Consider the following 12,348-nt stretch of genomic DNA (forward strand, 5'->3'; position numbering starts at 1 on the left):
GCAAAAAATGGGCCGTTTTTTGCTTAATTTTGCCCCCCCCCCGAGTACTCTATAAGCTTCCTAAATCCTAACGACATTAGGATTACTACCGATCTCCGCTCCTTCCGTAAAAAACTCAAGACCCACCTGTTCCAACTAGCCGGCCTGGCTGAACTATAGTTCTATTCCTAATCCTCCTGGCAATTTTAAATTTTAAATTTTAGGGTATTTTAATGCTTTTTAACATTATTATTGTTGTTTTATGTATTGTAACAATTGTTGTTGTGACTTTATACCTCCTCTGTGTAATGTCTAACGTGTAACATGTGATGTATTTATTGTACGCCGCCCCGAGTCCCTTCATGGAGAGGGAGCGGCTAACAAGTCCAATAAATAATAATAATAATAATAATAATAATAATAATAATAATAATAATAATAATAATAATAATAATAATAATAAAGGCTATCCATGTCCTTTTTTAGACAAAAAACGTGCTGTCTTTGGAAGGTTTGCAGAGTGTAGAATATTTTTTTTAATTTGCCTCTTTAAAACCTTGGTGCGTCCTATACTCCACAAAATACAGTAATTTCCACATTTTGTATAATTTCATTACTTATCCTGAAGTTGTGCAAGATATTAGTATTCTCACGCAAAATCTAGAAGATTTCAATTTTTCTTGCTTCAGTGTCCTTTCTTTTAAAAAAAAATATGGGGTGTTAGAAGTTACTGCTGACACAACAATGCAACCCCTGGCATAAGTTATATATCCAGTTAATGTTCATTTTGGCCTAATGGCTTCTTTCAGTTAAAAAATTGAAAGAGGCTACTGTATTTTTCGGAGTATAAGACGCACCGGAGTATAAGACACACCAAGGTTTTGAAGAGGCAATTTTTTTAAAAAAGTAGGTAGGTAGATAGAAGGATAGAGAGGGAGAGAAAGAAAAATACAGTAGGTAGGTAGAGATATATATATATAGAGAGAAATACAGTAGGTAGATAGAGAGAGAGAGAGAGAGAGAGTGGGTAGGTAGGTAGGTAGGTGAGGGATAGCGAGAGAAATAGAAAGAGAGAGAAATACAGTAGGGAGGTAGGGAGAGAGAGCGGGTAGGTAGGTAGAGGGATAGAGAGAAAGAAATACAGTAGGTAGGTAGGGAGAGAGAGAGTGTGGGTAGGTAGGTAGGGAGAGAGTGTGTATGTGTAGGTAGGTAGGTACTATGTTTCCCCGAAATTACAACATGTCCTGATAATAAGACCATACCATATTTTTCCTGTGGGCAAAAATATACACCCTCCCCCAATAATAAGCCCCCTGAACAACCCCCCCCCCCAGCCAGGCAGAGCGCCACTCAGCAACCTAGCGATATCCCAAAGGCACAAAGCCAGGGGGAGGGGGGCAAAGGCGCTCACATTGCTTGACGCCTTTGGATACCGCTAGGTTGGGTGGCACTGTGCCCAGCTGGAGCGGGGGGTTGCTGGGCAGCTGCTCACTCAGCCGGGCAGAGCGCCATTCACCGAACGAGTAATATCCCAAAGGCGCTCTGCCCGGCTGGAAAGATAGGTTGCGTGAGCACTTGTTCTGCCTCCCAGCCTCACCATGCCCAGCTCTCCCTGCAAGGCTGGGCCAGGGGAGTGCTGCCGCCATGGCCCTACCGCCGCCGCAGCCCCGCTACCGCCGCCGCCATACTCCGAGCCTAACTGGCTTCCAAACTCTGGAGATCCGCTGCCGAGTCTTCTGGCAGCGGCCGCCCTGGGACTACGCTCTATGGTTGTGGGCTGGCTGTTGGAAGACTCTGGTAGAACAGAGAGTCTTCCCGCAGCCAGCCCACAACCATAGAGTATAGTCCCAGAGCGGCCGCTGCTGGAAAACTCGACAGCGGATCTTCAGAGTTTGGAAGCCGGTTATGCTCGGAGCAGTACCCAGGCCCAGCCCTGCAGGGAGAGCTGGGATATTACTGGGTCGGTGAGTGGCACTCTGCCCGGCTAGAAAGGGGGGTTGCTGGGCAGCTGCTCATGAGCATGGTCACCTCATGGCGGCTTCGTTGTGCTGCTGCGACAGCGCAACACAGCTGTTTGCCCCTGAGGCTGTGCCCGGCTCTTCAGGCGCCCACTTGCAAGAGAGCAGCCACCTGGCAACCCCGAACCAATAAGCCCCCCCCCATAATAAGGCCCAAGCAAAATTGGGGGGTGTCAAAAGAAAATAAGACCCTGTCTTATTTTCGGGGAAACATGATAGGTAGGGAGAGGGATAGAGAGAAATAAAAAGAGGGAGAGGAATACAGTAGATAGGTAAGGAGAGAGAGAGAGTAGATAGGTAGATAGATAGAGGGATAGAGAGAGAGAGAGAGAAATACAGTAGGTAGGTAGGGAGAGACAGAGTAGGTAGATAGATGTTTCCAGATGTATTTATCCTCCATGTGCTGTAGAAGGAAATCGCTGACAAACAAAACTTTGTTTCTGCTGGCACAGTACTTGATCAATGTAATTCAGGCAAAAAAGAGCAAACAACCTGCCTGTTTTTCATGAAAATTGGCTTGTTTTTTGTCAAAAAATGCATGCATAGCCTTATGGAGGCTTATAGAGTGCTGCTGGGGACGAGGGGGGGAGCAAAATACGGCCCATTTTGTGCTCATTTCTGCCCTCCCCAGCCCGCAGGAGCTCTCTGAAAGCCTTCATACGGCTATGCACAGCCATTTTGATGAAGGGCGGGGCTTCGGGCGGCAAAAAAATGCTGTATTCGATGTATAAGACGCACTCAGATTTTCAGCCTCTTTTTTGAGGAAAAAAAGGTGCGTCTTATACTCAGAAAAACACGGTAATTCTCCCTGTTTAAATAGCTTGAATGTAATATTATTTTTTTATCGAAATAATGAAAAAAATTTGTTAATGCCAAAAGAAATATATGCAAAACTCCTATTCATTGGTACGTTATAATGATTTTAACATGGAGACCTGATGTTATACTTTGCACATGAAAGCTTTTCTTTTAGTTTGTTGCTTACATTTTGTTTGTTTGTTCATTTATTAAATAGGTATGGATCTTTGATGGCCCTGGAGGAAGTGGTAGACTGCTAAGATATCGAATGGGACATAGTGCACCTCCAACAAAAATCCGACATCATGGGCAAAATGGGCAGCAGATTCTTAGTGCTAGTAAGAGTTCTATTTTCTGTTGAAATGACTGCAGGTAGTCCTCACTTAATGACTATTCAGCAACCATTGAAAGTTATGGTGATTCTGAACAAATGATACAGATAGTCCTTGACTTACAACCCACAATTGAGCCCAAAATATATGTTGCTAAGTGAGATATTTCTTAAGTGATTTTTGCCCCTATTTTATATGACCTTTCTTGCCATGGTTGATAAGCGAATCACTGCAGTTATTAAGTTAGTAATACGGTTGTTAAGTGAAGCTGGCTTCCCCATTGACTTCGCTGGTCAGAAGCTCACAAAAGGTGATCACAGGACCCTGGGACACTGCAACCTTCATAAGTATAAACCAGTTGTCAAGCATACAGATTTTGACTATGTGACCATGAGGATGCTGAAAAAACGTAAATGAAAAACCATCATAAGTCAATTTTTCCAGCGCTGCTATAACTTTAAACAGTCACTAAACAAATAGTTGTAAATTGAAGATTACTTGATTTCAAGGACTACAACCAGGGTCATTGCAGTTCCCCCATGATAATGCAGTCAAAATTCAGGGGCTTGGCAACTCCCTACATTTATGACTACAGCATGCACTTCAATTAACTCCTAGGTCTTCCCCCATCTCTTCCCTTTTGGACACTGAGCACTCAAATGCTCTTGCTGCCACCCCCAGCCCCTCCACTATCTCAGCCACCTTCACTGTCCTCCTCCTTCAACTGCTGATGAGGCACACCCAGCCTAGCTCTTCAGGAGGCAACTCCTGGCTGGGCCTGCCTTAATTGCAGGAAGAAGACGACAGCAAAGGTAGCTCATAAGGGTGGATGGTAAGGGACCATCCCAAGGGCATTAGAGTGCTGGGTGTCCAGAAAGGCAGAGATGGACATGGGTGAGAGAGGAGGGGGAGAGTTGAAGCAAAAGTGACCAGGGTCAAGTCACAAAATGTAAGAGTTCCTGTCTGAACCTAACACCTGCAACCAAGACTTCTAGAACTGCTATCACTAAACTGCTTCACTTAGCAACATAGCTTCTGGTCCCAGTTAGGGTTCTTAAGCAAGGACTATCTGTAACACTGTTTTGAATAAAGGGCCATGATTTTGCGGTTACATGGTATGCTTGCTACATCAAGTGTCCCATATTAAAGTTTAGTTTTAAATGAACTTGCTAAATTTGTTTTGGCTTTGTCTCCAACTCAAGTTTAACTGGAGTGTATCTTGACATTTTTCATTCTTTACACATTTCTAAAAAGTATTGGGGATTTTGTAACCACTTCTCACGGAAGGTTTGGTTTTCTAAAGTTCCTGACATAGCTTTGAAGTAGCTGTAAAAATTGTTGTAAGCATATTTGTACTTATAAATGCCAAGTTTTATTCAGTGGCTTACACAAAGGCTTGCACGTCATAGATGAATAAAAATGCCTAAAATAAACATTTACACAGGACGTACTTTCATTCTCTCTTTTATATTTTATCGTAGGTCAAGATGGTACTTTACAATCATTTTCCACAGTGCACGAAAGATTCAATAAAAGTTTAGGACGTGGTAAGTGTCACAGTAAAAACAAAATGCAAATATCAAGGAAAGTGTTAAAACTTACAACAATATTAAAAATGTGGAATTTGTAATTCAGTATTATTTAAATATCAAGAGTCTGTTAAATACATTTCTGGTTTGTAGCCATGTTTTGAAAAACAATGTGTCTATTGTAAATGCCTCGTAAATGATGATGAAGGAAACATCATAGCTTTGAGAGATGTGATGTTTAATAAATGGGGGTAACAAAGAGGAGTAGGAAGGAAGACCTTTGCAGGAGGAAGTTGGACTTTTATAGAAAGGGTTTCTTAGTCCAGGTAAGGTGGTAAATATGAAAAAAACCACATTAATGATCAGTCAGATTGCTTTGGCAGGCTTCAATTACATCTCCTTACTAGTAATCAAGCCTTTTCCAAGCCTTTTTCAAAATAATTCTTGTTTTTTGAGTTTGCCAGTCTTGCAGATCATGACTGCAGAACCAGCAGAGAAATATGATTGGATGAAATAGGAGAACTTTTTAATTAAAAGTGTGTCGTCTTTGTATCTGAAAATATTCATTTTTATCTGTATCATCTGTTCTAATAGAAAATAAATGGAATTGGATGGTTTTCTAGGAGGAACTTGCAATTTACATTGATCTCAGGACCTCAGTAGTTGGGGCGGGGGGGGGGGGGTTGCATTTATTTTGCCTGCCCCATTGCAAAATAGGCAGAACTATGGCCAAGTGGGTTTTGTTTATTTCTTAAGTGCCATCAAGTGTTTTTCTGTATATATCCAGCCTACATAAATAACAAGAAGATAATAGCAGAAGGAAGAAGAATACCTCTTGGCAATATCTCTTGTTATGTTAAGCCTTTGCAATACTTATATCACCCAATTTGTCCGTTAATTCTCAAAAAAAAGGGGAGTCAAAAAGTGCAAAATTGAGGCTGTACCCTCAAGGGACTTTGAGGCCTATGGGTGGGAAGCTAGGCCACACCTTTTATACCTCTTTTGAACACAGGAATCAGAAGTCTTCCATAGATATGAATATTCAAACTGTCTATTACATTGCACACAAGTATACTCTTTATTATCTGTACTTAAATACAATGAAATTGCATATAGCTATTTTATTGTTTTTCAAGGTTCGATAAATAAAAAGAAATCAAAAAAGAAAGGACTTCGTAATGACACAATGGCACTTCCCCCTATTACAACATTTGCAACAGGTATGCAACTGCTGCTTAATTTGAATGAGTAAGATTATAACCCATCACATCAAATACTTTTTTTTAATTCATGAGAATTTTATAAATATTCTTCATTGATAGAATTGCTAGCACTGTTTTATCTAGATGAGCTGAGGTAATTTATGTGTTTCACTACCAATAATGAGAGGAGTTTGGCATAGTGGTTAAGGCATCAGGCTACAAACCAGAAGACTGTGAATTCTAGTCCCACTTTAAACCAAAGCCGGCTAAGTGACCTTGGCCAGTCATTTTTCCCAGCCCTAGAAATGAGCCAATAACAAACCACTTTTTTCCCAAGAAAATTGCAGGGTTCTTGTCCAAGTAGTCCCTTTCCTGTTGATCCAAGCTATAGCCTTCTCATTGTGTTGGAAAGCATTGCTTTGTAGATCACTTACTCCAGATCTGTATCAAATATGGCCTGAATGCCACATGCAGCCCATTGAGCAGCCTTCTACAGCCCACCTATGTTTTAAAAATAAATTTGGCACTGCCCCTAAAGTCACACTGCTGAGTGCCTCCAAACTTCTAGGGCTGCCACTGCTCCACCAGGTCTCAATAGCTGCTTAGTATGCCGTGTATTCTTTTGCAGCCTGTGATGATTTTTAATTTATCAATGTAGTTAGTTTCCCTTTACAGTGTATGTTGTGCCAGTAGGAACCCAACATTACAGCATTTCTGAGAGTTGGCTGTCCAGCCTCTGTTTAAACACTTTAACAAAGGAAACTCCACCACTTCCAAGGCAATCTGTTCCATTGGTGAAAAACTTAACCATTAAGATTTTTTTGCCAGATATCTGACTTAAATCTATTTTCTTGTAATTTAAATCTTTTCTTGACTGCTCTTCTGGAACTATTGCCTCATTATTTTCCTGAAATCTCTCTAGGCACTTGAAGACAACAGTTGTGACTCCTTACAGCAGTGGTTCTCAACCTTTCCAATGCCGCGACCCTTTAATACAGTTCCTCATGTTGTGGTGACCCCCAACCATAAAATTGGTGTCTTGGTTCCTAACCATCGAACATATGTGTTTTCCGATGGTCTTAGGCGACCCCTGTGAAAGGGTCGTTTGACCCCCAAAGGGGCCCTTTGAGAACCAGGTTGAGAATTTATTTTATTTATTATTTCTTGGATTTCTAAACCGCCCCCTCTCCCGAAAAGGGACTCGGGGCGGTGTACAGTCAAATGCAGATAAAAATACAATAATATAAAACAGTTAAATACATTTGGATGGAGGAGATAAGGCTGTACAAGAAATAAATATACTATAAAAACCCTAAAAACATCCCCAATTAAAATACCCAAACCCAATTAAGATATATCCCCGGGAGGTAAAACTAAGAGAGTGCCAGGCCAGCTGATTGAAATAGGTGAGTCTTTAATTTTTGACGGAAGGAAAGGAGGTCGGTGGTAGTTCAAATATCAGGGGGGAGGTCATTCCAGAGGGTTGGGCCCATCACAGAGAAGGACCTACTCCTAGGTGTCGCCCGCTGGCATTGCCTAGCGGACGGCACCAGAAGGAGTCCCTCCCTGTGTGAGCGGATAGGTCGCAGGGACGTGTGTGGTAGGATGCGATCCTGCAGATAACTAGGTCCTATGCCATGGAGCGCTTTAAAGATGGTAATCAATACCTTGAAACGCACCCGAAAGGCCACAGGTAGCCAGTGCAGCTCGCGCAGGAGAGGTGTTACGTGGGAGTAACGTGTACTCCCCATGATAACCCGCGCGGCTGCGTTCTGAACTAACTGCAGTCTCCGGATGCGTCCCAAGGGAAGCCCCATGTAGAGGGCATTGCAGTAGTCCAGGCGAGACGTCACCAGCGCATGAGTGACCGTGCGCAGGGCACTCCGGTCCAGTAGGGGGCGCAATTGGCGCACCAGGCGAACCTGGTGGAACGCCCCCCTTGCCACGGCTGCCACATGGTCCTCCATTGACAGCCGGGCATCAAGGAGGACGCCCAAATTGCGCGCCCGCTCCACAGGGGACAGTTGTCCGCCCCCTATGGCCAGCGATGGTGTCAGCTGGCTGAACCGAGGTGCCGGTACCCACAGCCACTCGGTCTTGGAGGGGTTGAGTTTGAGTCTGTTGTCCCCCATCCAGACCCCGACGGCTTCCAAACACCGGGACATCACTTCGACAGCCTCGTTGGGGTGGTTTGGGGTTGAAATGTACAGCTGAGTATCATCAGCGTACAGGTGGTACTCAACCCCAAAACCACGGATGATCTCACCCAGCGGCTTCACATATGCGTTGAACAGGAGAGGCGAGAGGACCGACCCCTGTGGCACTCCACAAGTGAGTGGCCTCAGGGACGACCTCTGCCCCCCTGTCAACACACATTGCTTCCGGTTGGAGAGGTAGGAGCCGAACCACCGCAAAACGGTGCCTCCGACTCCCATCCCCTCCAACCGGCGCAATACGATACCATGGTCGGTGGTATCAAAAGCCGCCAAGAGGTCTAATAGGACCAGGATAGAGGAACAACCTCTATCTCTGGCCCTCCAGAGATCATCAACCAACGCGACCAAGGCTGTCTCTGTGCTGTGCCCGGGTCGGAAGCCGGACTGGCGTGGGTCTAGATAGTCGGATTCGTCCAGGTGTCGTGGGAACTGCTGCGCCACCACATTCTCAACAACCTTCGCCAAAAAGGGGAGGTTGGAGACTGGACGATAGTTAGCTAGCTCCATTGGGTCGAGCGAAGGTCTCTTGAGCAAGGGTCTCACCACCGCCTCTTTCAAGGCGGTTGGTAAGTATCCCTCACCCAATGAGGCGTTCACCAGGCCCAGAAGCCAGCCTCGTGTCACCTCCCAGGCTGCCAGTACCAGCCAGGAGGGGCACGGGTCCATTGAACATGTGGTGGGCCGCAGCCGTCCACGCAACCTGTCCAAATCCTCGGGGGCAACAGAGTCAAACTCCTCCCAGAATGGTCTCTCAAGACTCGCTGTTGACGGCTCGTCTGGTCCACTGACGGAGGTCCATCCGCTCCGGATCTGATCAATTTTGTCCTGGAGATATTCCCCAAACTCCTCTGCTCTTCCCTGTAAGGGTGTCTCCCGCGTCCCCTGCGATAAAAGGGAGCGGGTCACCCGAAACAGGGCGGGTGAACCACTGCCTTACAGTCTTTTCCTTTGGCTAAACATACGCAACACTTCAAATCAATCTACAAGTTTTGTTTTTATCATCCTGGTTTGGATAGGCTATCGTTTGTCAGATGTCAAATGCAGTGCCCAGCACTGGACACAGTATTCTAAATGTGGTCTGAGCATCCAGAATAGAGAACTGCAGTTTCTCCTGATTTAGCACTGTATTTCTGTTGATGCATTTAGGTTTTGTTTTTGGTTTTTTTTGCAATTGCCTATCACTGTTGGTTCAATTTGCAGTTCATCAAGTTATCCAGATCATTTTGAAATATAATGCAATATGTGATTTCCATCCCCCAAATCCTATGCTCATCCCTTAGATGTTTTTTTCTTTATCCAGAGTTTTCATTCATAGCATTTTGAAGTTGGAAAGAGTCAGTCATAAGCCATAACAAAGATATATCAGACCTTAATCAGGCGGTGTAGTGGTTAGAATGCAGTATTGCAGGCTAACTCTTACTCTGGCCACTACCTGATACGGCTCAAAGTTGACTGGGCCTTCTATCCTTTCAAGATCAGTAAAATGAGGATCCAGATTGTTGGGAGCAATATGCTGACCCTGTAAACTGCCCAGGGAGTGTTGAAAAGCACTATGGGACAGCATATAAGTGCCATTGCTATAGGTATTAATCTTGACCAAAGCATATGTTTGAGATTCCCTCAAGGAATAATGTCAACCTGAAGGAAAGCTGCTGTTTTTCAATGATGTCGACCTCTAAATAGGAAAACAGTAAGAAAACACTTAACTGGCTTACTTCAGCTGTTTAAGACATTTCGTTGTCCGATGTGTAAGACCTTATATAGTAAATATTATTTCCGCTATAAGGATAAATGCTTTGGAATGGTCTTAACATGCCCCAGACTGTATTACTGAAAATCCATGTGTAGTTCTCAAATAGGCATTACATGCAAGTAGAATTTCAAGTATTTCTGAGCTACAAGGAAGAGAGGAAGATTCCAAAAGAAAGAACTGAGATTCTTCTCAGCTCTTGTCTAATTCACTTATGGATTCATTAAAACATAAACTTTGACCAATGGTATCTAAACTTTAACATGCAAGTAGTTGGTGAGAATGCTGCATGGGCTGCTGGATCAGACAGCACTGTGTGTCACGTTCCGGCGTTCACGTTGCATATAAACAGAGATTCAGGTTGTTTGGTGAAAAACTTTTACCTCTATCTAACAAACTATGTGATAACCAGCACTAAATGACAATGATACAAAGGTAATCAAATCCAAGTCAGTTCTAACCAAGTTAACACCACCCATATATATACCATTATCCCACCCAGCTCCACCCAGAACTACACCCAGATGACACCCACCCACCATCACCATTCACCATGACCCACACCTCCAGCCACACCCCCACTCAGTGTCATCATAGCCTCTTTCCCGGTTAGCCGCATCCGAGTAGAAGAGTTATATCAGAGTAGGCAGTTGCACCCGGGTAGAAGAGCCACATGCAGCTACAGGCTCAATCGACATCAGAGGCAACAGCAACGTGGCAGCGTTGCATGGTGGGCATGGTGATGGTCAGGGTCCCCCTGGATGGCAGCCTGAGGGCTGACACTGTGTTTATTCTAGGCTAATGTATTTGTTCCTCTTGCTTTACTGTTACAAGTGTGTGCTTGAAAATATAAAACATGCTATATGTAAATGTACTATAACAATTTCAAGTGCATCATTTGAAAAGTGACATAGTCCAATTGATTTAGCATTTTTATTATGTTGTAATTTAGAAAAAAAATGTTACAATTACCCTGTGTTTTAAAAATCGTATCAGTTAAAGAGTTGTATATATAATGAGTATTGATTGCATTGCAGAGGTGGCCCGTCAAAATGACTGGGATGGTATCATTGCTTGCCATCAAGGTTATGTAACTTGTACTACTTGGAATTATCAGAAATCTTCAATGGGAATCCATAAACTGAAACCAAAAGACGTCAGCAAAAATAAATCTCTTGGTATCTATGCAACAGTAAGTTTTTTCCCTTAAATTATTGGAGGCAATTGTTAAAATTACATGAAGCTGAAATCTTTTCAAGTACAGCTCTTCAGCTTACTTTGTATTTAGATTACACAGCATGCATTGTTACCTTGATTTTCCAAAGCTCATTTGTATGAATATCTAAACATTATTTGAAAATAAATCAGTTTGAATGAATAACTATAAAGCATTTAAGATTTTAAATATTGTTTGTAAATTGTTTGCTATATTCTAGAGATACCTCTTTATATAAATAACTTGTTTTTTGTCTTTCTCTTGAAAGGCAGTAGACATTACTTCTTGTGGAAATTTTGCAGTAATTGGACTTTCAACAGGGCATGTGGATAGATACAATATGCAGTCTGGAATTCACAGAGGACGTTATGGTGAAGAAAAAGGTGAAAATTAGACCTTTTTTTTGAAAAAAGCATTGTAATCAAAGTTTTAGTAGCTAACGTGTAGTCAATATATCCTTTGCTTCATTTTCATAAAAATAATAATAATATAAAAACAGAGTTGGAAGGGACCTTGGAGGTCTTCTAGTCCAACCCCCTGCTTAGGTAGGAAACCCTACACCACTTCAGACACCTGGTTATCCAACAACTTCTTAAAAACTTCCAGTATTGGAGGATTCACAACTTCTGGAGGCAAGTTAATTCCGCTGATATTGTTCTGTCAGGAAATTTCTCCTTAGTTCTAAGCTGCTTCTCTCGATTAGTTTACACCCATTGCTTCTTGTCCTATCCTCAGGTGCTTTGCCTTTCTGTCACTATAGGCTCAGGACTAATGTACGTAAAACTGGGTTTAAGGTTGGTAATGCTACTTAGGTAATAAATGCTCGATGACTACCAATATGTGATCCTTACTAGCTTTGTTGTGGTATCTCTTGTCCTTGGAAGATTTCTAGTATTAGCTTCAGATCCATTTCAAAAATTTGGTTCACTTTAGAAGCAGTAGTTTAAACAAATAACAGTTAAAGGATTTGTTCAAGAAAGCTCATAAAAGAAAGCTAACAATTTATTCATTTTTTCTGTGTGTATGTATAATCAAAGCTCACGAAGGCAGCATAAGAGGTGTAGCAGTGGATGGACTCAACCAATTTACAATCACAATAGGAAGTGAAGGATTAATCAAATTCTGGAAATTCAAGACCACAACATTTATTCATTCTATTGATCTCTCTACGTCTCCAAATAAAATGCTGCTTCACAGAGATAGGTAAGATGGTGTGGTATATTCACTAAAGGCTACAAACAAAATTAAAACTCATAGATATATTTTTAATGATTAGCTTATTCATTTTAATATTGATACTTTAAATTG

At 42.5% G+C, this 12,348-nt stretch overlaps 1 protein-coding gene across 1 annotated transcript in view; it reads left to right on the forward strand.

The window, feature by feature from the left end:
- The window catches only part of WDR36 (WD repeat domain 36), a 38,168-nt gene that overhangs the window by 12,139 nt on the left and 13,681 nt on the right, over nt 1–12,348 (forward strand). The window contains exons 9-14 of the mRNA XM_081942726.1: nt 3,013–3,133; nt 4,609–4,674; nt 5,793–5,876; nt 10,862–11,016; nt 11,309–11,423; nt 12,078–12,243. Of these exons, the coding sequence (XP_081798852.1) occupies nt 3,013–3,133; nt 4,609–4,674; nt 5,793–5,876; nt 10,862–11,016; nt 11,309–11,423; nt 12,078–12,243 (707 nt within the window). The remainder of the gene's footprint in view (nt 1–3,012; nt 3,134–4,608; nt 4,675–5,792; nt 5,877–10,861; nt 11,017–11,308; nt 11,424–12,077; nt 12,244–12,348) is intronic.

Source organism: Natrix helvetica (genome assembly GCF_964273705.1).
Source record: "Natrix helvetica genome assembly, chromosome: 2".
NCBI classification, from domain to species: Eukaryota; Metazoa; Chordata; class Lepidosauria; order Squamata; family Natricidae; genus Natrix; species Natrix helvetica.